Source organism: Salvelinus alpinus, chromosome 5, assembly GCF_045679555.1.
Source record: "Salvelinus alpinus chromosome 5, SLU_Salpinus.1, whole genome shotgun sequence".
In the NCBI taxonomy this organism is placed as follows: Eukaryota; Metazoa; Chordata; class Actinopteri; order Salmoniformes; family Salmonidae; genus Salvelinus; species Salvelinus alpinus.
The window spans coordinates 63,423,553-63,449,676 of NC_092090.1; the positions used below are offsets into that span (position 1 = coordinate 63,423,553).

A 26,124-nucleotide genomic window follows, 5' to 3' on the forward strand; every position below is an offset into this window, starting at 1 on the left:
GTACTAGTCAATGCGCGATAAACCAATCCATATTGTCTCGCGAGATTTCACGAAGTTTCCGGGGTTGTGTATGTTCCTGGAAACATGGCGGTCAGCATCCGCGGACGTCCGATCCGAAGTCTTCGGATGCGAGGTAAGCTTGAAATACTCACCCCGACATAAGCTTTATAAACTTGAAATTGTAAATGACTATTTATTCTAGTTTCTGACGACCCAGGTGTGTTGCCTTACAATGTCCCCGTTGTCTATTTTTGACAGGTCGGAATGACAGTGGGGAAGAGAACGTACCGCTCGATCTGACCAGAGGTAACGTTAAGCAGAAAGTATTCACACGAAGTGAAAGCGGTTATTGTACAAATGGATGCTACTGTTTGCAGCAATATATGGTGTTGATGGGGCTGGAAAATGTCTCAAAATACATTCTACTGCTTATTGGTTGTTGAATACTTTGATAACCAGCTTGCAGAATCTTAAGGAACACCAAAGAGGCGTAACGTCAGCAAGGGTGTATGTTTTACGCTGATTATGTTAAAAAACGTTCTTAAACGGATGCAAACTGAACCATACCGGGATGGAACTAACTGATTTTGTCCAATACAAAATCTCGTTTTAGATGCAAAACACAACTGTTTGGACTAATTAAACCCCAGGGCGTATTTATTACGCCGATTTTGTTGCAAAACGTTAATTAAACGGAGCGAAACGGGGAGGGACCTAACGTTATCTGAATATGCCGAATAAACGCTCGTTTTGCTCTGTTTGGTTCTTAAACAGTTTCCGTAATGAATACGCCCTAGCTATCATACGCAAGATAATGCTCCTGTGTTGTTTTGATTAGTGACTAGTATTAGCTCGCTTTCCTATACAGTGTATTTGTTATGACTGGGTTGAGTTAGCTGGTTAATTATTTGGCCGTGTCGCTAGTTTTATATAGCTAGCTACATTCCTAGTATTGTAATGTGGTAAGCTAGCAAGTTATTAAAATATTGTAGCTAGCTAACGTAAACACGGCCAATCATACAGCCGCTAGGTTTGTTTGAAGGTCGTTCACAACTCAGTTGCTAGCTAACGTCCAGCTGAAACCGGCGGTGGGCGTCACATTTTGACAACTCGAGTTCATGGTTAAATAGACATTGAGTATGAGTATTTACTAGCCAGAAGTCAATACACTTTGATTGCTTTTCCAGCACAGTGTGTCAACTCCTGCCCTGCCAGCGTTTCACTTTTCGTGTGAAAGAAGCCCCTGACTCAGTAATGTCCCTATGCAATCACTTGCATCCTACAACCATGCCCTCAAATTGTTCCCGATGCTGCTTCCACTCCTGTGACAGAGTGTAAACAGATTAATAGGAGTTCATCAATCATGTTTTCAATAAGGATAGAGCATGTAATGTTAATTGTAAACAACTGCCTTCAAACGTTGCACTATGTATCTTCACTAACATCAGTTCTACTCTCACAGTATTTCATGAGATGGAAGGGGGTACCTCGTCAGTTGAACAACTGAATGCATTCAACCAAAATGTGTCTTCCGCATTTAACCCAACCCCTCTGAATCGGGGGGCAGAGCATGGATATACCTGTGGGAAGTCAAATTGCATCACATTTTCACTGTGCCATAGAATAGGTTGCAGTTTGGGATCCAAAGCAGCTTAGTTGAGTGACTGCCTGAGCACCCTTTTCCTCTGGTACATTATCATTAACAGCCCCAGCCTGACACAGATGGAATGGAATTATATGAGATACTGTAGCTAGATGTGTTTATGTGCATGTATCTTTTAGCTACCATGTAATGGTTGAGGTGAATGAGGTGAAAAACAGAAGGAACTTCCTACTTTTGACCCTGCCTAAACATGCCTTCTATTTAGATGTCCAGAGTGTGTTTACTGTTCACAGTGCATTGGTGTGACCAGCTAAAACGAGTTAATGTTAGATACCGATATAGGTACATTGGTTCAGTATTACTGGAATATCAAAAAGCTTTGATGTTTTGTTAGTATTTCAACTCCCTTCTTTTTTACAGAACCCTCTGACAACTTGCGTGAAATTCTTCAAAATGTTGCCAAGCCACACGGCGTCACCAACATGCGGAAACTGGGCCACCTGAACAATTTCATAAAGGTATTACAGATTTATGTAATGATGACAATGGCAGTTGCCCTCATTATTGAAGTGCATGGTTTAGCTTTGCTGTGCCCCAACGTAACATTGTTGGACTGTCTGTAATAGTTTAGGGTCAAAGCTCAAATAAAATGTCACAGCTTATAAGTGCCGACATGGCCGTAATCGTATCCGTGAATTGACATTCGGATCAAGTGATACTCGTAATCGGGAAGAAACTGAAGTGTTTTAATATAGGTAGCGCAATTGCTAACTAGCGTTAGCGCAATGACTGGAAGTCCAATCATTGCACTAACGCTAGTTAGCAATTGCGCTAGCTAAAGACACAATAGTATCCACGATTTCATCTGACTCTGGGGAAGTAGATAAAGGGCCTCATTGCCAAAATCTGAAAGTGTCCCTTTAACATAAGATCAAACTAATGAAAAGCACAAATGGGACTAGTAAGATCACGATTTATGTTTGTGTGTGGATAATCAGAGGAAGCGTTTGGTCTGCTGAAGCTGGTCATGAAGATCCATATATTGTTAATCGTATGGCCTATTAATGACACACATACACTGAGTGTACAAAACATTAAGGACACCTTCCTAATATTGAGTTGCACTACCCCCTTTTGCCCTCAGAACAGCCTCAATTCATCGGGGCATGGACTCTACAAGGTGTTGAAAGCATTCCACAGGGATGCTGGCCCATGTTGACTCCAAATGCCTTCCACAGTTGTGACAAGTTGGCTGGATGTCCTTTGGGTGGTGGACCATTCTTGATACACACAGGAAACTGTTGAGCGTGAAAAACTAACGCTGCTGGGTTTTTGACAGTACGCCTGGCACATACTACCATACCCTGTTCAAAGGCACTTAAATCTTTTGTCTTGCCTATTCACCCTATGAATGGCACACAATCCATGTCTCAATTGTCTCAAGGCTTAAAAATCCTTATTTATCCTGTCTTCTCCCCCTCATCTACACTGATTTTGAAGTGGTTTTAACAAGTGACACCAATAAGGGATCATTGCTTTCACCTGGATTCACCTGGTCAGTCTGTCATGGAAAGAACAGGTGTCCTTAATGTTTTGTGCACTCAGTGTATAGCTGCATCTTTAGTTGTCAAAGTTTTGTTTGGTGTAGGTGTCTGGTGCTGCATTGTGCATTCAAGCTCTTAGTTGGGTCAAATTTCACCTATCTTCACCTAGTGACTTCATCATCCTGACCAACGTGATACAACTGGTCAGGTGACATTTAATTACTGGCAGATATACACTATTGCTTTCACCTAGCTTTTCAAATCCGTGCTGATGGAGAGGAGATGAAACTACTTTAGGCTGCTGATATCCACCTAGGGCTGATCAAAATCACATGACATGCAACCTTCATTTAGGTTAATTTAGCTTTTATTTAGGAAGCAACTTTAGAGTATTGAGATGCGTCTGCTGAACATATTCTTCTATGTGTAGCCGTTGACCTCTCCTTGGCCCACTGTTCCTCAGCTCCTGTAGTCAGGCCTAGCTGAGTTTGTCATTGTGATGCTGACAGTGATGGTAATAGGAGCTCTGGCCATGGGGCAGAGCTGTAACCTCATGTGCGTCAACAGCACTCTGACTTTGAAACCAGAGATTGTTGTTATTGTTGTTCTTTTGAAACTGGAGATGTTGCATGTGGTCTCTGTTTTCCAAGGTTGTAGCAAGTAGATCTGCAGGTTTAGTTTCCCTCCAGGCGCCACACCATGTCAAGGATATTATTCTGATAGTTGCGGCGAGGTTATCGACAATCAGGTGTTTGGTGGAAGATGTTTAGTCAAATTGTATGGTGACTTTTTGAAACGTTCATGTCAAAGGAGAAACATTGGTATTCCAAGCCTGTGACATCCCCACTATAACTTAGCATGTCCTGTCCTGATAGGTTAGTGTAAGTGTTATTGTCCTATATAAGATTAGAGAGGTGAAGGCAGCTACCAGATACAGTTGGTCTGAGCTGTGTGTATACACCTGACTTTCGGTTTACCGCTGGACAGAGTGAGTGAGTGTGGTGTTGAGGCCTGCAGCTCCTTTTAAGGATTCCAGGACAGCGAGAGGTGACCTAATCCCCCTGTAGCATGTTCAGTGCCCCCCTTTCCGCCCCCGCCTGCCTGCCTGGGCTCTGACATCACTGCTGATTCCAAACTCCCTCACACACTGACCTACTCCCTATCCCTCTCACTCCGCTCCCACCCTGCACTGGGTTTTACGGAGTGTGAACGGTGGCTTCTTTTCAACCCTACAGCAAACTGTTTAAGCGCATTGATTTAAAGCATTAAACACTATGAATTGAAGCTTTTGTCAGTTTGTCACACTGTGCAAAAGATGCCATGGCCATACAAGCTATGAACAAGTAATAAACATGTCCTTGTTGTAATGTTGCCATACTAAATATCAGGGAAAAAATCCTTATGACTGTAAATGTAATGTACATACCCCAAATATATGGGTCTCTGTCTCAATTCATATGTTCGCTATATATCAAAATGTCTTCGGTCTGTATTGTTATGGACAGCCAAAGGATCCAATGCATCCTCTGTCAACTGATTGTAAGTTCAATCCTTTCTCTGTTTCAGCTGCTAATCAGCATTGGCCACTGCGAGGAGAAGTTTGGGTTTACATATGAAGAAATCATCATCTGGTAAGTAGTCCCATATAGTGTAACCTAGAACACTTTAAATGCTATTTAACAGACGCTTTTATCCAAACACTTCCATTGTTTGTGGAACATATCCAAGTTAGTGATAGGTCATTGTAACCAATTTTTGGGGCCAAGCTATGCGAGTGTCCATTCTGTGTCCGTAAGTGTACGTTGCCATTTAGTGTCAATCTAAGCTGTGTTTTGTGTCCCTCCCTAGCCTGCGGTTAGCCCTGCTGAATGAGGCCAAGGAGGTCCGTGCTGCAGGCCTGAGGGTTCTGAGGTACCTCATCAGAGACAGCAACGTGCTGCAAAAGGTCCTCAGATTGCAGGTGGACTACTTGATTGCCAGGTGAGAGAGATACTCTGTCGCGTCACCACACCTGCGCAGGGACACACTGGATTCATCTTGTACAATTTAGCATGCCGGTAACTGCCAAAATAAAGGAAACACCAACATAAAGTGTCTTAGTAGGGCTTTGGGCTAGCATGAGAAAGAACAGCTTCAATGTGCCTTGGCATAGATTCTACAAGTGTCTGAAACTATATTGGCGGGATGCGACACCGTTCTTCCATGAGATTCCATAATTTGGTGTTTTTGTTGTTGATGGTGGTGGACAACGCTGTCTTAGACGCTGCTCCAAAAATCTCCCGTAAGTGCTGAATTGGGTTGAGATCTGGTGACTGAGACAAATACACACACACAACCTTTAAAACCTGTATGCTCTGTTGAGACCCCTCTTTTCAAAGTCACTGAGATCTCTTCTAGCCATGGTAGCCAAAATAATGGGCAACTGGGCATTTTTATATATGACCCTAAGCATTATGGGACGTTTTAATTGCTTCATTAACTCAGGATTCACACCTAAGTAGAAGCACCTGCTTTCCATATACTTAGTATCCCTCATTTACTAAAGTATTTCCTTTATTTTGACAGTTACCTGTATGTTACATATGTTTAACATATTTTACAACAATGTAGTTCATAAAAATAAGGGAGTTAAAAGTTTTTGCACTCGAGGATACTACTGTGGTAGTCTGTTGCTTGCAAAGTTGTTACTACATCAGCGGTACCATAGAATCATGGGGACTATTATTCCATAGGGATAGCATGATGATGTATAACCTGGTGTAATATGAACCGGGGCTGTGATGTCATACCCCCTGTGTGCTTTGATCAGGTGCATTGACATCCAGCAGAGCAATGAGGGGGAGAGGACTCAGGCCCTCCGACTGGTCAGAAAGGTAAGTCTGCTTTCTTCATATTGCACTAACTTTATATTTTTTTTCTGTAATATCATGTGTATATTAAGCAATAAGTCCCGAGGAGGTGTGGTATATGGCCAATATACCATGGCTAAGGGATGTTCTTGGGAACGACCCAACACAGAGTGCCTGGACACTGCCCTTAGCCGTTGTATATTGGCCATATATCACAAACCCCAGAGGTGCCTTATTGCTATTATAAACTGGTTACCAACATAATTAGAGCAGTAAAAATAAATATTTTGTCATACCCGTGGTATATGGTCTGATATACCATGGCTGTCAGCCAATCAGCATTCAGGGCTTGAACCACCCAGTTTATAATATAAATTATTGCTGCCCACATGCACGAATTTTCCCTACCAACTACGCAATTTTCTGTCCATGTACGCAGATACGAGATCGAGTTAAAAGTAAAGCAGAAATGAGTAAAGTAAAGCAGGGCCTGATTTGTATAATTATTTTTATTTTTTACATTTTAATAAAAAAAGAAATCCACTGACTAGATATAACATCCCGATTCTCGAGTTGCAACACACAGACATGTACGGAGTTTGTGTCAACGGACATGGAGATTAATACATCATTATTCGACATAGCTATCCCTTGTCTGCGCCTCCTGTTTGTTGTGATGCTGCGTCATCTGTACGTAAACACATGGACAAATCCCTTTTCGACTCCGTGTGTTGTAGAAAGCTAAACACTAATTATTTCAAGCTAACGTTAGCGAACATAAGATTGACATTCAGTGGGCTCTAAAGTGCCAGCAGTTCACTCGCATTTGCTAGTGAAATAAATAAATAAAATGCAAATACGAAAAATAACTGGTCGCATTTGTGCGAGTGTGATATACGTTTAATTCTGCACCCCATTAGTTGTATTTCCCACGTAACATTATGAGGATCACGCAACCTGATAGACTGTAATTATGATCCACGTATAAGTATAATAAAAAATAAATCTAAACATATTGGCATTAAATGGAGTCTGGAGTTTAGAAGACTGCGCGATGAAGAATGGAGTGTCCATTATTAGCTATAGAGGCAATACTTCTAAAATGCATTTGCACTAGATTTGAGATTTTATCAATTTCGAAAACCTGAAATTATGTATGCGCTGCAAAGAAATACGAAAGGCACCTTTACATCGGCTGAAACACCGGACTCTTCTAGCGAACAGCGCTCAGATTCCCTTTGCGGTATCCTACTTAAGCTTTGTGTAGTCAGTTTGCGGTCTGTGTCGATGCAATCATTTGTTAATGTTTTCAAAATTATTTTGCTTTTAGTGTTGATGAGGAACCGTGTCTTAACAGCCAATACTTGTGAGTTGGCCCTATTGATTGGCCCTGTTTGAGAGGTGACAAGCGTTTCTCTACTATAGAGACTAAACTTGGGGGCATGTGCTAAGAAAAATGTTATAGATAATGATCTCAATTCTACACTGTAGATTACACATGTAATCTCCAGTAATAAAGGCCCTTTGTGTGTTCTTTCTAATTAGATCTTGTTAGTGACTTTTACTATATGTGTAAATGTAAAAGATCATTTTATTTCAATGTTACATTGCTACATAGCCTACAAGAATATACTTTTTTATTTAACTAGGCAAGTCGGTTAAGAACACATTCTTATTTACAATGACGGCCGAACCCTAACCTGGAAGACACTGGGCCAATTGTGCGCCGCCCTATGGGACTCCCAATCATGGCCGGTTGTGATACAAACATTACATTTATACATTTTATTAACACAAGTTTTGAGTGCACTCCAAAAAAAATACATTCTGTCTCTGACCACGCCTTATTGTTTGTCAATCAAAGCGGCTTTACAGTCTGAGGTTCCATAAGTTATCTACCATACCATCTGGTAGTGCCTGTCATGACCGCATCAAATCGTTGTAAAGAAGCTAGCTAGTTACAGTAGCCAGCTAAGTTAACCAGTTAGCTAGCTAACGTAGTAAGGCTAATTGAAGCTAATTTTAATTCCATTTTGCATCGTTTAGAAATCTCCCACTTCACTTTATACACATGGAGCCTCTGACTGTAGCTCCGCTTTTGATTGACAGACAACAAGCTACACGTGTGAAACGGAAATATTGAATGTAGTGGTCTATCCTTGTAGGCTATGTAGCAGTGTCACATAGAGGAATTTTAGACAAAGCCTTTTCATTGTTAAAATAGGCCTAATTTATTTTTTATTTTCCATTTCGAAAGAAAATGAATACTCTCCCAAGTAATGGAATACTAACGTCCGTTCTGAGTTATGAATATTCGAATAACCGTGCCCATCCCTACCGGATATCTGAGAAAATATCATGGTATTATTTGAATACTGAAATAATTTTAAATGCTCATCCCTAAATTGGGTTGAGATCTGGTGACTGACATACACACACCCTTTAAACCTCTTATGCTCCTTTGAGACCCCACTTTCAAAGTCACTGAGATCTCCTCTTCTACCCATGGTAGCCAAAATAATGGGCAACTGGGCATTTTTATGCATAACCCTAAGCATGATAGGATGCTAATTGCTTAACTCAGGAACCGCAACTGTGTGGAAGCACCTTCTTTCAATATACTTTGTATCCCAAATTTACTCCAGTGTTTCCTTTATTTTGGCAGCTACCTGTATACTAAGCTACATTGACAGTAGCCTACTTAGCCCAGGTTGGTTAGCCAGCTAGCCTCTTCCAGCTGGTGGTCTGTGTCCTTGCCAGTTAATGTGGCTTAGCTTGATTAGATTAATCCGGAGAAAGTGTCTTGGAGGAAGGGCCTAGTCTTTAAAGACTTGCTCTACTCGCACACAGATTAGACCCACCACCTTCTGAAAGTGGCACTCATGCTGTGTGACCTATTTGCTGTAATGTTGCTTCTAAAATAAACTGAAGTGCAAAATTAGTGCTGTAACCTTTGCTCTCAATCTCTTTCTCCCTCTCTCTCTCTCTCTCTCTCTCTCGTTGTCTCTAGATGATCACAGTGAACGCTCTACTGTTCCCCAGTTCTGTCACCAACTCTCTGATCGCCGTGGGAACAGACGGGCTGCAGGAGAGGGACCGCATGGTGCGCGCTGCCATTGCCATCGTCTGCGAACTTGGTGTGTGGAGCCTCGGCACTGAGAGAACCATCCTGAAGTTACACACATAGTTGCTGTGTAATAACACTGTGTCTTTATGTCAACCATACTCTGCAGCGTTGAAGAACCCAGAGGTAGTGGCCAATAGGGGGGGTCTCAGCACCATATTAAAGAGTGTGATCGACTGTCAGCTGAGCCGCATCAATGAGGCTCTGATCACCACCATCCTCCACCTGCTCAACCATCCACACACCAGGCAATATGTACGCAATGATGTGGAGCTGGAGGTACGCACAGCCGCCATGCACGTGCCACTTTGTACATACAGGCATCAAACTAGAGGTTCACACACTCCCAGTCACACATCACACTTTGTCAGTCGGCGGTGACTTTCTCTCCTCGTCTCCAGGATAGGTAAAAGCAATATGGTGTGTTCTTACTTATTTTCATGGGAAGCCTCTTGGGAATTGGCTTTCACCGGTACCGTTCTTTCCCATAAGTGCAGAGTGCAGGCTGAGGAACAGAGACTAGGAGAGGTCAGTGTAGACTATTTAGAGCAGCCACTAGCCATGCCAGTGAGGATTCACCCTTGGGTTGTTTTTCTCTTTCCCAGGGAGATTACAGTGATCAGTTACATCAGCCCTCTAAAGCCTCTCTCTCCAACACATCCTGTCTGTGTGTAAACTGATACCCCCCCCCCCCTTCCTTGATACCTGCAGCATGACCACTCCAGTAACCACTCAGTCTTAACACGCTTATGGAAGAAGAATGCAAATATTATAATATGGTTTATGTGATCATATGGATGAATACGGATAATGTATGTGATCTGTTTGGAGAAATATCTGTGCCCCTCTGACTTGGAATGTCCAACCAGGAAAAATTGTGAGAGCGTTCAATAAAAATCTGGCCTATTGCTGCTATGCTTGAATGTTTTGTCACATTTAAGTGGAATCTCAGCAATAGGAGAGAAAAAAAATCCACTCATGATATTGGGACATTATTTAACCTTGCTGATAGTGAATACATAGAGAAATGTTTTGTTGTTCTGTGTATGAACCTGTGTTCTGCTCTTTCAGCAAATCCTAGCACCTTTCACAGACTTCCACTACCGTCACAATGCAGACACATCAGAGATCCAGCTCAAGTAAGTGGTGTGTGTGTTGTAAACAGAGGCTCTGTTCCAATGTTCTGTTTAGTGTGTTGTGTGTCCCTATGTCGTGTAGATTGTGATCCTGTTGTGTGTGTGTGTGTGTGTAACCAGGGAGGACCGCGATGCTCGTTTCCTGTCCAGCAGGATGGCTATAGTAGCTGCCTTCCGCTCCTGGTCTGGTGAGTCTCTTTCTCTCATTCTCTTCAGCTTTCCATTCAGTTTGGCTCGGCTGGTTCTCTTTGCATTGTGGGTCATGACTAGAAACGTACCGTTAGTATTTGTTTAATGCCAGCAGCTTTGAATGGGTCAACGCTCAAATACCCCTCTGAAGAGAATGCTGAGTAGATTCCCTTTTTAAGCTAGTATCGCATTGTTTGCTCTCTGTCTTCACTTTTGCTGCCAAGTCATGAATGTGTTAATGGTAGACTCTGTCTCCGCTGCGATCCAGGGATCATTAACCTCTGTAGGGCCGGGAACTCTGGGATCCAATCCCTTATTGGTCTGCTGTCTATACCAAATGTGGAAGTGAGGGTGGGTACTGAAATATGAGATTTGTTTAAATAAATATAATGAAAAGTATGCCTTCTCGATCTGTTCTTCGAGAACCACTATTTGGTTGTGTCTCTGACCTTTCTCCTTGCCCCCTGCAGAAAGGTTTGATGGAGGTATTGTATGAGATATTTAGGCTACCTCTCCCCATCGTAACCCAGGACTTTACGGAAGCACTTCTCAGCGTGGGTGAGTGATATTAGCGTTTCTAATTTCTTTACCCCCCCCCCCCAATTCCTTGGTTATAAACATTTATCAAACATGCGTTCAAAAACTACTAGGTTTAAATAGTTTATTTTGTTGATGTGTGTTCTCCTGTAGACCCCAGTAGGTGCCAGGACAGCTGGAGACTGTCTGATGGCTTTGTGGCTGCGGAGGCTAAAGTCCTCCTGCCTCATCGAGCAAGGTCCAGGTAACGCATGACACCACAGATAATGAATATATATTTTTAAAATAAATTAATCAATATCGCTTTATGCTCCCAGGTAGGAAATGCATTCTACCCATAGGAATTTACAATTTAGAACATATAGAATAGCAAGTTTTACACCTTTATTACACACTTGACAAAAACTGTGAATATGGGTGCCTCTCAGATCCAACCACCATCTCTCCTGTGGCTATAATGTCTGCTTGTTTGTCCTGCTGTGTTTTTCAGGCCTGACCTGATGGATAACTACCTGGCTTTGGTACTGGCTGCCTTCATCTCCAGTTGCCTGCTAGAGGTAAGGAGACAGGAACGCCCAAACATTAGATTTTTTTTTCATGGGTTATGGATATTATTTTATTATTTCTCGCTCGTTCTTTCTTTTTCTCTTCTTTCTCTCCACCCTGTAGGGCCTGGTAGAAGTTGTGACCAGCAGTGAGGACCAGATATCAGTGAGAGCCACCATCCTACTGGGAGAACTGCTACACATGGTAATACACAGGGACATGACTCTCTGATATACCGTTTATAGCTACTGTAGCTCCTTCTGAGGAGCGTGCTGCTCTGCTGTTGATGTGGCTCTATTTGAGGACACGTATGTACTTGGTAGTTGCCTTCATTCAGCTGTGCATAAATGGTTTGTTATGTGTTTGCTTCACTTTCTCTCTTTCACCTGTTCTCTCTCGCGCTCTCTTTTTATCGCTAGGCCAACACCATCCTCCCTCACTCCCACAGTCACCACCTGCACTGTCTGCCCACCCTTATCAACATGGCTGCCTCTTTTGACATCCCCAAGGAGAAACGCCTGTGAGTGTACACACACACACACACACACACACACATGCACGCAATCACTCACTTTTTCACGTCTCTGATATTTTATTTTTATTTTTTGGGCACCTTTTCTGTATTTTTAGACGGGCGAGTGCGGCAGTCAACCACTTGAAGCGTTTCCATGACAAGAAGAAACAAGGACCCAAACCCCATAGTCTGTATCTGGACCACATTGTCCGCAAGTCTGTGTCTGCACACCACCGGAGAGAGACACACACACGCGTACACAGAGACATCTATGCTATTAAGGTACGCCTCACACAGGCATCTTTGCCATCTAGGTTAATTGTTCACCTCTAGCCCCAAAGCCAGCCTTAGCAACATTCAGTGACGCAAGCTGCGTGTGTGTTGTAGGACACGGAGGAAGCCCTGATGTTGAACCTGAGAGACAGTCAGATCCTTAACCACAAACAGAACCTTGACTGGAACTGGCTCCTCATCGCAACTATCCTCAAGGTCAGTCATAGCAATATTATAAAACTTGTAGAAGACTGACTGGGAGTGTGTTTCAGTTGGTTTATTTGCTATTGCCATATTTCATATGTTTTGGTTCTCCTCTCCCAGTGGCCTAACGTTAACCTCAGGAACAACAAAGATGAACAGATGCACAAGTAAGACCCACCTTCCATTCACTACTACAACTAGTGAAATACTGAGCTTGACTGTGGTAAGGTGTCCCCCTTTATAACTGTGTGTGTGGTCCAGGTTTGTGCGGAGACTGCTGTACTTCTATAAGCCCAGCAGTAAGCTGTATGCAGGGCTGGAGCTGGACCATCCTAAAGCCAGACAGCTCACTGTGGTGGGATGCCAGTTCATTGAGTTCCTCATAGAGTCTGATGAGGTGAGGAAATAGAGCAGAAAAATAAAGGTGCAGAGGAAACTTCTATGTGGGACACATTTTTCTTTTGGTGTCACCTTTTTAAAGAAAGGTAGCTTTGAAATTGATCTAGCCCCAAACCAATAGCTTTTTTTTCTCATGGTTTTTGTCCACCCTCCACCTCGCCCCTCTCGCAGGATGGCCAGGCGTACCTGGAGGAGCTGGTGAAGGACATGGTGGCCTGGCTCTCCTTGTCCTCTGGTCTGAAGCCTGACCGCTGTCTCCAGAGCAACGGGCTGCTCACCACCCTCAGCCAGCACTACTTCTTGTTCCTGGGGACCCTCTCGGCCCACCCACACGGGGTTAAACTGCTGGAGAAGTGCGGCCTCTTTCAGAGGTCAGTCTGGACTATTGCCCCTTTAAAAATTGTCAGCGTGAACTTGAATAGGAGGAAAACACTGATTGGTTGAAATAACAGCAGCTCCATTTTTATTGGCCAGATGAGTCAAAGTAGGCAGTAGGCTATTGAGTGCCAAAAATCCATTGTTTGGACTGGGTTCCTACTGAATGTCTAGGTTTTGGGGAATAGAGTTCCAGTTGAGACACAGCTCAGACAACTGCCTGATTCCGTGCGTGTTCTCCTCCTCAGTCTGCTGAACCTGTGCTCTGTGAAGAATCAGGATGCTGTGTTGAAGCTGGCTGTGTCTACTCTGGACTACAGCACAGATGGACTGGCCAGAGTCATCCTCTCCAAGATCCTCACTGCTGCCACTGATGTAAGGCTTTACCCAGGCGGGAGGGATGGATGAATGAATAGATGCACGGGCTTCAATGTGGGTGATGATGGATAGGTTGTTGCTGAAACAATACTGATCCTGAACAACCTCTTTTCCACCCTCTGTGTCAATACACAGACGTGCAGGCTGTATGCCACCAAGCACCTGCGTGTGTTGCTGAGGGCAGGGGTGGAGTTCTTCAGTAACTGGGGCATGGAGCTGCTGGTCACCCAGCTGCACGACCACAGCAAGGCGGTCTCCATGGAAGCCCTGGACATACTGGACGAGGCCTGCGAGGACAAGGTGGGAGAGTGCTGAATATGTTGGAGAGGGCTGACGATGGGCTGGGGAATGTAAGAACGAGGGTGTATGGAGTGGATGTTATATTGTGTTGTCCCTAACGGCTCCATGATGTTTTATTGTGTCGCCCCAGGCTAACCTCCATGCTCTGATCCAACTCAAACCGGCTCTGACCCACCTGGGAGACAAGGGCCTTCTGCTGCTCCTCAGGTCAGTCTGACACACACACACACACACACACACACACACACACACACACACAAATGAATACACAGACACACAGGTGTGCTGAGAGGTTATGTTCCACCTCTAAAAACCAGAGTCCTTTGTGCAGGTTTCTGTCTATTCCTAAGGGCTTCTCCTACCTCAATGAGAGGGGCTATGTCAGCAAACAGTTGGACAGATGGCAAAAGGTAAGCCTGCTCGTTCATTAATTTCACCATTAGCTGCAACTGCTACTCTTCCATTGGTCCACACAAAACACAGTACAAAACAATCATTCACAGATAGTAAAAAAAACAAGAACATAAAGACAGATTTTCAAATCAAATGGCATTTAAAGCTGCAATATAATTTTTGGGGTGACCCGACCAAATTCACATTGAAATGTGTTATAGAACAAGTCTTAGAAGTGATAGATCTGTTCAACTAAAGTTTTTAGTTTTTGCATCTTTTACTTTCGATTTTGTACACAGTTGAAAATACAATATTGTTGGTTATGGAAAATATATATTTGACAGCGGTTTAGATGGTATAATGATTCTCTACACTATACTTGCTTATTTTGTCACAAACTGAAATTTGGCAAAATATTTGAAATTTAGCAACCAGGAAATGGCAGAGCGATTTCTGCGTAGTGCAACTTTAACTGTATTGATTGTGTTTAAAACTCTCAATATCAGTACAAATGTAATCCACTAATGATTCGTTTTCTGCACCCCCCCCCCCCAACTGTGGTGACTGTGGTGAACAGGAGTACAACCTGAAGTATGTAGATCTGATTGAGGAGCAGTTGAATGAAGCGTTAACTACATACCGGAAACCTGTGGACGGAGACAACTACGTCAGACGCAGCAACCAAAGGTGAGACTGCTTACCTTACTAAGCTGGACATTTAGCCATGATCCAGTGGTCACCAGCCCTGGTCCTGGAGGGTTGCAGGCCACGTGCGCAGACCTTTGTCCTGGCCCAGCACTAACTCGCCTGATTTGGCGCGTCGTAGTCTTGTTTAGATAAGTGGAAGCTGTGCTGGGCTAAAACAACTGTAAAGCCTGCATACCGTGTTGCTCTCCACCACCAAAAATCCATCGGCTGTGATCTTGAGCCAACTGTATTTATTTTTCTCAGTTGTTGAACATGAGTATATTGTCTTTGTGTGTTTTGTCTCTAGGTTACAGAGACCAAATGTTTATCTTCCTGTGCACTTGTATGGTCAGCTAGTCCATGATAAGACAGGCTGCCACCTACTAGAGACTCAGGTAACTCTGCTTTACAAAGGTCTTTCTTAATGTGAAGAACCTATGGGTTTTGGTGTCTTACCGACTGTCTCACACTCTCCAGAGCGTGGTCCCTGACCTCAGCTACACGGTTCGCTCCCCGATGCTGGACACCTGGGAGGGCATCAAACAGCTGAAGGCAGCCCTCTGGGCTCTGGTCAGTCCCCCTAACCACTCGGCACATAAATCACAACGTTGTATGATAAGTACACGTGTTGTCAGTTACAGTAAAGAAAAAACAAACACCATTGGTTCATAATGGTCTTTATTTTCTCTTGGGTAGACGCTATACATTTACATTTAAGTCATTTAGCAGACGCTCTTATCCAGAGCGACTTACAAATATAGACAGTCTGCGTCCTCCAGTGCTCTGACATTGGTTCCGACTGTGGTTCCCAGGGTCTGTTGTGTTAATGATAGTGAATGTATGTCTTGTTTCCAGGGTAACATTGGGTCATCAAACTGGGGTCTGAACCTGCTTCAGGAGGAGAACGTCATCCCTGACATCCTGGCCTTGGCACAACACTGTGAGGTCCTGTCCGTACGGGGGTAAGGACACACACACACGCACACACAGAGATGAACCTGATGTCTCGCCAACAGTCTCATGTCTGTTTTCTCTCCCTCCAGAACGTGCGTGTACGTCGTTGGCGTGATCTCCAAGACGCGGCAGGGCTGTGAAGTGTTGAAACAGTATGGCTGGGACACAGTCAGACACAGTCGCCAGACACTGTGGCCCGTCACCCCAGACGAGGTGGACAAACCGATGACCTCTGAACTTTCCTCCGTACCGAGCACGCTCAGTCTCAACTCCGAGTCCACCAGCTCCCGGCACAATAGCGAGAGCGAGTCTCAACCCAGTGAGTTAACCATGAAACTCTTCACCAGGCAAAAAAGACCGTTTCTGTTAAGCACATCCTCAGTAGCACTTTCTTTCCTATTTTTATTTTTTCATTCGATTTGTATTTATTATGGATATATGTAGCTTCTGTAGGTGTTTTTAAGCAGGGAATAATTGTTTGTTTTGTGTGTATTTTCTGTCATGTACAGTACCAGTCAAAAGTTTGGACACATCTACTCATTCAAGGGCTTTTCTTTAGTTTTATTTTTTCCTACATTGTAGAATTAACAGAATTCTCACATACTGTACACTACCGGTCAGATGTTTTTGAGCACCTTTTTTTATTTTATTTTTTACTATTTTCTATATTGTAGAATTATAGTGAAGACATCAACACTATGAAATAGCACATATGGAATCATGTAGTAACCAAAAAAGTGTTAAACAAATGAAAATATATTTGTGATTCTTCAAATAGCCACGCTTTGCACCCTCTTGCCATTCTCTCAACCAGCTTTGAGGTTGTCACCTGGAATGCATTTCAATCTACAGGTGTGCTTTAAGTTAATTTGTGGAATTTCTTTTTTTCTTAATGCATTTGAGCCAATCAGTTGTGCTGTGACAAGGTAGGGGCGTATACAGAAGAGCCCTATTTGGTAAAAGTCCATATTATGGCAAGAACAGCTCAAATAAGCAAAGAGAAACGACAGTCCATCATTACTTTAAGACATGAAGGTCAGTCAATACGGAAAATGTTAAGAACTTTGAAAGTTTCTTAAAGTGCAGTCGCTAAAAACCATCAAGCACTATGATGAAACTGGCTCTCATGAGGACCGCCACATGAAAGGAAGACCAGGAGTTACCTCTGCTGCAGCGGATACATTCAGTAGAGTTACCAGCCTCAGAAATTGCAGCCCAAATAACTGCTTCAGAGTTCAAGTAACAGACACATATCATCAACTTTTCAGAGGAGACTGTGTGAATCAGGCCTTCGTGCTTGAGTTGTTGCGAAGATACCACTACTAAAGGATACCAATAAGAAGAAGAGACTTACTTGGGACAAAAAACATGAGAAATTTACATTAGACCGGTGGATATCTGTCCTTTGGTCTGAGTCCAAATTTGAGATTTTTGGTTCCAACCGCTGTGCCTTTGTGAGACGCATGGTAGGTGAACGGATGATCTCTGCATGTGTGGCTCCCACTGTGAAGCATGGAGGAGGTGGTGTGGTGCTTTGCTGATGACACTGTTAGTGATGTATTTCGAATTCAAGGCACACTTAACCAGTATGTCTACCACAGAATTCTGCAGCGATACGCCATCCCATCTGGTTTGCTGGTTTGCGCTTAGTCCCACTATCACAATGACCCCAAACACACCTCCAGGCTGTATGAGGGCTATTTGACCAAGAAGGAGAGTGATGGAGTGCTGCATCAGATGACCTAGCCTCCACAATCACCTGACCTCAATCCAATTGAGATGGTTTGAGATGAGTTGGACTGCAGAGTGAGGGAAAAGCAGCCAACAAGTGCTCTGCATATAGGAACTCCTTCTAGACTGTTGGAAAAAGCATTCCAGGTGAAGCTGGTTGAGAGAATGCCAAGAGTGTGCAAAGCTGTCATCAAGGCAAAGGGTGGCTACTTTGAAGAATCTTTAACAATTGTTTGGTTTCTACATGATTCCATATGTGCTATTTCATAGTTTGATGTCTTCTACTATTCTACAACGTATAAAAAAGTACAAATAGAAAACCCCTTGAATGAGTAGGTGTGTCAACTTTTGACTGGTACTGTATGTTGTGTAATGTTTGTCACGTGTGTGTGTGTGTATTTAGACATGTACATCCTGGATGATGACAAGTCTGAGATGTTGGACCAATCAGACGACGCCTCCCTCTACCTGCGTTCCAAACCCATGAAGGACCGCAGCCCCTTCACCATCCTGGCCTCCACCCGTTTTGTACGCAACCGCTTTCTCAACTCCCTCTCGCTCCCCAGCAAGAAGTTGCGCTCCACCAGCGACCCCAAGTCAATGGGGGGCAGCCGCACCCCCACCGAGCCCAAACTGGGAGGGCTGAGGAGGAACAGGACGGTAACGGAGCCCTCGATCTACTCCTCGTCGCAAGGCGATGTGTTTACGTCTGTGTTCAATGTGAGAGGCATGCCCAAGAGTCCCACAGTCAGCCTGGAAACCTCCTTTGTGGGGATCAGGGACTCTGTGGGGGGATCTGAGGAGCAGCTGGGAGAGGGGAGGCTATCCCGGGCTGGTGGAGGGGGGTCTGGGCCGGGGGGTCCTGGAGAGCCCCCGTCCAGGGAGCAGAGTAGCCGGGAACGTCTAGCGGGAGGAGATGGGGGAGGGACTCAGTTTAAAAGCCGCAGTCAGAGCTTCAACACAGACACCACCACAAGCGGCATCAGCTCCATGAGCTCCAGCCCCTCCCGCGAGACTGTGGGAAACCCTGAGCATCCCGAGCCAGACTCGTCGGACTGTGTCAGCCTCAACACAGTGGTCTCGGCTAAGACGGTCAAAACGCTGTACACCCTCGCCCCAACCCAGGCCCACACCAACCACCTGCCTCTCTCCAAGTCTAGCTCTGTCTCCCTGGTCCCCCCTGGTTCCTCACACACCCTCCCCCGCAGAGCCCAGAGCCTCAAGTCTCCCTCGGTGGCGGCCATTAAGAGCCTTGCAGACTGCAGTTTCATGTACACCAGCCCGCGGGATGCACTAGGCTATGCTACTCTGAAGAGGCTGCAGCAGCAGAGGATCCACCCGTCTCTGTCTCATAGTGAGTCGTTAGCGTCGCCCGCTAAAGACGTGCTCTTCACTGACACTATCACTATGAAGACCGGTAGTCTGGACTCGAGGCTAACGCCCCGCAGGTAAGTTACGTCGCACGCTACACATAAGGTATCTGAACACTGCACACAAACGCACACATATATGGGAAATGCAATATGCACGTACAAACGCACACCTATATTCACACTCGAACTCACACAAGTAAGGACAACTTCTGGTGGGTTTTCACTCCCCGTCATGGCTGCCATTGCTCATGCTTTTCTCAGTCATAGGTCCTTGTGTCTGTCTGTCTGTGACTGGTCATATCAATGTTCTACTGCTCTGTCTAATCATTCTCCACTCTCCTTTTAATCTGTTTGTCTTTTATTGTGGGTGTGTGTTGTGTGCTGGTTTGTGAGGTCATTGAACTCTCTGTTCTTTCTAGCTCAGCTTGGGCCCCTGAAGGGTTCTTCCCCACAGCCCAGTCTTGGTCGGTAGACAGAGAGAAGCAGACTGAGGTGGAGTACCTCAGGTTGTCTGCTAAGAGAGTGAGCTGTCCAGCCCCCCGCCCCTCTGATGCCCACCGCAGGCCATCCAGAGCCTACGTCCCTCGGTGGGTGGACCACTCCAGTAGTGTCCACCTCTTCCCCCTTTAGATACCTGGATGTGCTGGTCTGTCAGCTTGTCTGAGGGTTAGCTGTAGTCTCTAGCTGTAATGGTGGCGCGTGTGTGTGTTTAGAGGTAATGGCTCTGTGTGCTTGTGTGTTGTATCTCTGGGTTATTAGTCATCTTTAGCAGCAACGGTGTGTCTCTCTTTTGGTTCAGAGCAGTAACAGCTGTGTGTGTGTGTATGTGTGTGTATGCGCTGGTGATCTCTCAGGTTGTCTGCTAAGAGGGTCAGCTGTCCAGCTGTCCAGCCACTCCGCAGGATGTCCGTCTCTATGCCTTGGTGGGTGGACCAACCTAGCCTCCATTTTTTTTTTTGTAGAGCAGTTTCCCTCCTGTGTTGAAATTGGTGTCCTTAAATGCTTAATGTTAAGAAAAATCACTAACCAAAAAAACGATACAGAAAGTAGATGCAGGAAGTAAACGACATAGTGGGTCAATTTCCGCAACTAAGGGCGTCGACGATCGAGGCTCAACTTCTCCACTGTTTTGGTGACCTGGCTACCACTCTGTGAACAGCGTGAAGTGAACCCGTGCACATGCGCAGATACTGTGAGAGAGAGGTGTTGCATCTCAATATCCTAGCCTATTCATTGATGATATACCGTGCTTTACTGAAATTGCAAGCCAAGAAATTGCGAGATACAGCATTCCATTGCGAGAGAGTTTTTGATTGCCGATAGATCGGCCTAGTGCACGGTTTGACTCTGCCTAGTGGCTGACCTGCCTATACTGTGCCCCTCCACACTCTGTCCTCTCTCTCGCTGTGAAAGATGCAAGTGTTTGTTTTCTCGGAAGTACGGCAAATAATCAAGTGTCCTCCGTTCCAAAAATACTGAATCTTAGGAGCCAATTCCTGGCGGAATCGAATCTTGACGCACATAAATGGAAGTTGACACCGGCAGTCGATGTGCAAGGAGTCGAGGAATCAGTCATTTTGGTGTTTGACGCTCCAACGCTACGTCATCATCGTTAACAGTTGGAAAAATGGCAAAGGCAAGCGACAGCAGCGAAGTCCTGTATGGCAATACTTTGATAAGTTAAATGAGAAGGAAATGCAAACGTTGCTAGGTGGAATTGGGGTACAGTAATGGTAGTACAGGTGCAATGCTTAACCATCTGAATGGGACGTACCGTGAGACCCAAACCGTTCCTGGCAGCAGCGTTGTGAATTCCTGTGGAATTGTATTCATTTTTCTTATCGAAAAAAACCGATTTGCAGTTCAAATGTTAAGACATTTTTTCCAATTGTCACATCCCTACTACTCAGAGTTTCTGCTTACGCAACACAGTTTCATAGGTATTTCTTAGTGTTGACTGTCCTTCCCACAGTTTTGTTTTGGAGTATATTGATAAGACTAGGAGGCTAGATTCCCTTTTATAGATCCAAGCAGATGAACCCTGCTGTTTTTATAGATGGCACTGCGTAGTTGTGGTGTGGATTAGGAGCCCCACACTTCCATGTGTTTTTGTGTGTTTCTCTCTTTGTCAGAGTTTTTCATTCTCTCTCTACTTCTCTCGCCATATAGCTACGTCTAACTGTGTCTGCCCTCGCTCCCCTCGCCCTCTTGTCACCCCTCTCTCTCACCCGTCTCCCTCCGCCCGGCAGGTTTCTGAAGGCGTTGAGCTTTGCGTCTCTGGACAAGGAGGATCTGCTGAGCCCCATCAACCAGATCACTCTGCAGCGTTGCTCGTCGGTGCGCTCCATGGTGTCCAGCGCCGCCTACGGCTGTAACGACGACTACGTGGGCCTGGCGCTGCCCATGGACATCAACGACATGTTCTACATCCGAGACACGCCCTATTTCCAACAGAGGACTAGCCCGCCCGCCGGCGAGAAGTGTCCTTTCTACTTTGGAGACTCAGACGGTAAGGAAGGAGAGGGAGAGATTGAGAGATGGGTGGGATAGTGATGATAGTTTAACGTGAATGATAGAGATGGTTTACTTCCAGTTCCAGTAGGTGTGACTGCGTGTTCTATGCCCTGTGTACTGTAGGTGACGGTGATCGTCCCTATCCTCCTATCCCACTGCTGAAGCAGCAGTTCAGTATCTCAGAGCTGATGGCCAGCAGAGAGAACAACCAGAACCATATCCTGGGTCCAGAGGAGACGGGTCTACAGGAACACACTGACGACAACTGTCTCTACTGCGTAGGAGCTACTGTACTGGGCTACCCCACACAGCCTCAGATCAACAACGCACACACACGCACTGGTGAGAAATCACACACACACCGACTACTCTGAGTACACACGCACACACATTCACACTCAGGGTAATGGTTGCCCCCCCCCCCCCCCCCCGCCCCATCTCTCTTTTCATAGACTACATAGACTTTCCGTGGTCGAGTCAGACCAGCCATCGTCTGGAGGTGATGCCTCAGTCCAAGTTCTCTGGCGTCTCCGGCTGCAGCGACGCTGCTGTGTCACAGGGATCCGTCTGCAGCACACCTACTCCTGCTGACATAGTGCTAGGTATGCACACACACACACACACACACACACACTGCAGTCTCAGGAGGCTGTCTGCAGCACACGCACAGACTGCATATGTACACCTTTGTTAAGCATTCTAATTCCGATCAAAATGTCTGATTTGGTCAGGTTGTGTGAGTGAGCTCTGATAGGCTGTTGTGTATGTCCGTCAGGTGGCAAGGCAATATCTGAAGACGGCCCGGCCTGTCGGGTCCTGCTGAGGAAGGAGGTGCTTCGCCTCGTCATCAACCTCAGCTCTTCTGTAGGAACCAAGGGCCACGAGACAGGACTACTGACGTAAGACACACACACACACACACAATTAAACCCCCTCCCCCAACACATATTTTACTGTGTTTTATATACAGTTCCACACTGAGGTTGGAGTGAAATTGTGAGAATTATGATAATGGCCTTCCATGGTGACATCATCATGCGGTAAATTAGTTAATAGACCAATAAGAAAGAGTTATAAGAGCCAATAGATGTGGTAAAGAGGTCAATGGAACGCAGACTGGGGGGATAGAAGAATGCTGATTGGCCCACATTCAACAAATCTAAGTGGATATTCGTCAAATCCGTCATGGTTGATGCATTGTAACAGGCACACAATGTGGTTAATAAAGTCCAATTTGGATATATTTGGCTGTTTTTGCTGCATAACATTTAGAAGTAGTCCCATGTCAGGTTTAGAAGAAGTGACTGCTAAATGCTAACTCGTGTTCTTATAAGCTGGTAGCGTAGCTAGCATGGAGAAATCGTTAATGTTAGTCATTTTTAACTGTAATGCAGTTGGTTGGTGACGATGACATGAAAATGTATTGGTATTGACATCCATACAAGCTTTACACCGATTTTAAAACAATTAAAATAGGTTATTTTAAAAAACAGTGTGTGAAATGCACATATAAACAGTAGCCTAAATATAGGCTAATTTTGCTGAGGGGCAGTGAGGAGATTCAGGATCTTTCCCCCCAGGCGTTTCCATGGCATTTCCATTGTTTTGGTCGAGTTCCATTGACCTCTTTACCGCATCCATAGCAAATTTTCAGATTTCCACTCCCAGATAGTCCTAGCAGAGTTCTTGCTTGAGAAATTGCCCTTTGCTATGAAGGTATTTGTTTTTATTTTTGACCATTTTAATTGGAAACATTCACTGAAAGGTACTTAATTCTTACCCAGAAATTATTTTGATATTAAGATACAAAAAAAATGGCTGCATTGGAGCTTTAATGGTGTCTGCTTTCTCTGCCTCTCCAGGATAAAAGAGAAGTTTCCCTATGCGTTTGATGATATCTGTTTGTACTCTGAGGTGTCTCACCTGCTGGCCCATTGTATGTTCCGCCTGCCCTCTCGACGCTTCATACAGGAACTCTTTCAGGACGTACACTTCATACCGGTAAGGTCCTCTTCTATACGGTCTCTCCATTTCTCCCCAGTCCCAAATTCACTCCTAGCCCCTCTCTCTAGTTACTTATGTAGATCTGGAAGAATTAGATGGGTTTATGGTAATAGCTCCACGTCTTTGTTAGGCTAGGTCGATTTGTTTTTGCCATATTGCTTATACATCCTTTCAGATCTTCTCTAGTAGTTAGGATGTATGGGTGATGGGTTGATTGGCAGGGAGAGGAGACCGATGCTCCTCAGCCCCTACACTTCCGATTTACGTTAGTGGTTACAACAGAAATATGACAGTCATCTCCTGCGACCTCTGACCTCATGTCACATCCTGTCCCCTCAGATGTACGAGGAAGCAGAAGCGATCCTCTCGAAGCCACCAAAGCCCGTCGGAGTGGATGTAGACCCTCCCACGAAGTTCTGACTTTCCTCGTCTCTGTCCTCCCCTCCCTGTTGAGACGCTGCTTTCCCTCCAACCCTCACATAGAGATACAGAGCGCAACATAGTGAAAAAAGGGAGGGATGGAGAGAATAGGGGAGAAAGGACAAAAGAGAAGAGGGGAAGTTTTGCTGAAGTTCAAGATGGAGGGAGCATGGGTGAGAGAAGGAAGGGATCATGGATGTTAAAGAATGAGTGTGAAAGGGTTGTCTCCCTCCGGTTGCTTGAGAAAGAGGAGACGGACTGTCTGAACAAAAAAAACCTGACATGTCTAGTTTTGTTCCTGCCTATGGCCAACAGGGGGAGTAGTTTTACCAAATGCTGTTTTCAGATGGATGTACAAGCCTGCCCAACAGACATGACACATCAACTACTTAACACATCACACTTAACCTAAACATAAGCTGGATGAAATATGACTAAGTCTTGAAAAATGTGATCTTGCGCTGGTGTATGCTGATATGAAAAGGGCATGTTCAGTCCATCCTAGTCAGTGCTGGACTCATCCTCTTCTCCCTCATAATGGAAACACTACAGAATGTTCTAGAAGCCTCCCTCATAGTCATACCCTCAGTTTGTTTCTGCTAGAGATGGTTGTGCTGTGATCTCATAAGTTTATTATTTCCAACTCTGCTTATGATCAAAAGACTCATTCTTGTTTAAACAACCATTTTTCTATTTGTCTATAGACTGTCAGACAATCAAACATCAGTAGTGGTTTAAATGTTTTATTTTTTATTTTAACCATCACACTCTTTTCCCATCTGGACACATGGAACATAACTGCAGTGGCTTGCTGTCTGTCATCCTTTCTGTATTCCTCTATCTCTGACCCTGGTTTGGAAGGACACTGCCTCTGACAGTGGCAACAGCCGGGTTCTCACCTTTTCATTGGTTCTTTTTATGGAGGTTGTCAGAAACCCTACCTCCGTGCTTCACTCTCACTGCATGTACAAACGGCATGTCAAAACTGTAATATTAGATCATTGTCACTGTTTCTGAAAAGTGTTAATTTATTTCTTCCAAATGCTTCTAATAGTTTCATTGTCTTAAATCATAATAGGTTGCCATCACTTGTTTGCAAACTGGGGAAAGTAATTGTCCCTAAGTTGTTTTCACAATGCAGATATTGCTGTCTATCATTAGCTGAGATGAGAGGACAGGGTGACGTGATCATTTATGGATTGCTGTAAGGTTTCCATGGGAACAGGTTTCTGTTTCTATTGGTTAGTTTTGCTATTATGCTGCTACACAAGTGGACTCCTAGTGTGATTTATAGGTCTGCTGAGGGATGTCAGATCTATTTATTATATCTGTACCATAGCAGAGTGACTGAGATGAGAAGAGTTATTTATATTTTTTTTCCTTGAGACTGTATTATAATTTAATGATTCTTTTTTTCGTTGTGTTTTTTGCTTGAATCGTGGTTTCCCTTGTATAATGTGTACAGTGTGTTTTGGGGCATTGCTGACCTAAAGAAGCATACGATCTTATTAAAGGGATACATTGTTAATAAAAAAAACAAATCTTGAACTACACAAACTGAGTGATAGTCTGTTTTTATTTGTCTATAACAGCCTGTTGATAGTTGGTATTATGCATTTTTAATCAGCTTTCACGGTAAGGTATACTGTTGTATTCGGCTCATGTGACAAATAAAAATGGTGTTATTTCTATCAAAAAATAAAGTAGATGCTTTTCCCACTTGGAACCAGTAGGTTCGCTAGACCTTCATGGTTTCCTCGCACATAAAGGTGGTGGAATTAGCCTAAATCAAGGTCATAATATGGCGTATCTGTACACACCTCCGCCACACCTTAATTTAAAGGTCTGAATTGGGCCCATAGTGTCATTTCGTTGCATTAAAGCTCAGGCTCTAATCAATGTTCAAATAATTTCAGTTCTGAAAAGGTTGAAGTGTTTAAGACAATTCTGAATAATAATTTTAAAAAATGAACATAAACTGATTGAAATAATTAGTGTAGTTACAGACCAGTGTAAAACATTACACTGTTTCAAAGCACCTCCCAGTGGAAAAATAAAATAATGTTCTCAGAATGTT

At 44.3% G+C, this 26,124-nt stretch overlaps 1 protein-coding gene across 3 annotated transcripts; it reads left to right on the top strand.

Moving 5' to 3' along the window:
* LOC139576474 (rapamycin-insensitive companion of mTOR-like) lies at positions 1-25,604 on the top strand. 3 transcript variants are annotated; one of them, XM_071402629.1, is made up of 39 exons: positions 1-133; positions 259-306; positions 2,024-2,121; positions 4,714-4,778; positions 4,996-5,127; positions 5,957-6,020; positions 9,007-9,133; positions 9,230-9,399; positions 10,192-10,259; positions 10,377-10,444; positions 10,714-10,796; positions 10,916-11,003; positions 11,136-11,226; positions 11,473-11,539; positions 11,652-11,732; positions 11,948-12,048; positions 12,159-12,324; positions 12,430-12,531; positions 12,640-12,686; positions 12,781-12,916; positions 13,090-13,289; positions 13,542-13,668; positions 13,807-13,971; positions 14,102-14,178; positions 14,303-14,381; positions 14,942-15,051; positions 15,359-15,446; positions 15,529-15,621; positions 15,907-16,013; positions 16,095-16,324; positions 18,140-19,184; positions 19,529-19,696; positions 19,964-20,032; positions 21,359-21,618; positions 21,747-21,965; positions 22,076-22,225; positions 22,399-22,522; positions 23,486-23,624; positions 23,967-25,604. In XM_071402629.1, the coding sequence occupies exons 1-39, from the start codon at positions 85-87 to the stop codon at positions 24,045-24,047; spliced, it is 5,382 nt and encodes a 1,793-aa protein (XP_071258730.1). In that variant the 5' UTR covers positions 1-84; the 3' UTR covers positions 24,048-25,604. The 3 variants fall into 3 exon arrangements, with proteins under 3 accessions (XP_071258730.1, XP_071258731.1, XP_071258732.1); XM_071402630.1 differs by lacking the exon at positions 19,964-20,032; XM_071402631.1 differs by lacking the exons at positions 19,529-19,696; positions 19,964-20,032.
* Positions 25,605-26,124: the final 520 nt, after the last annotated feature.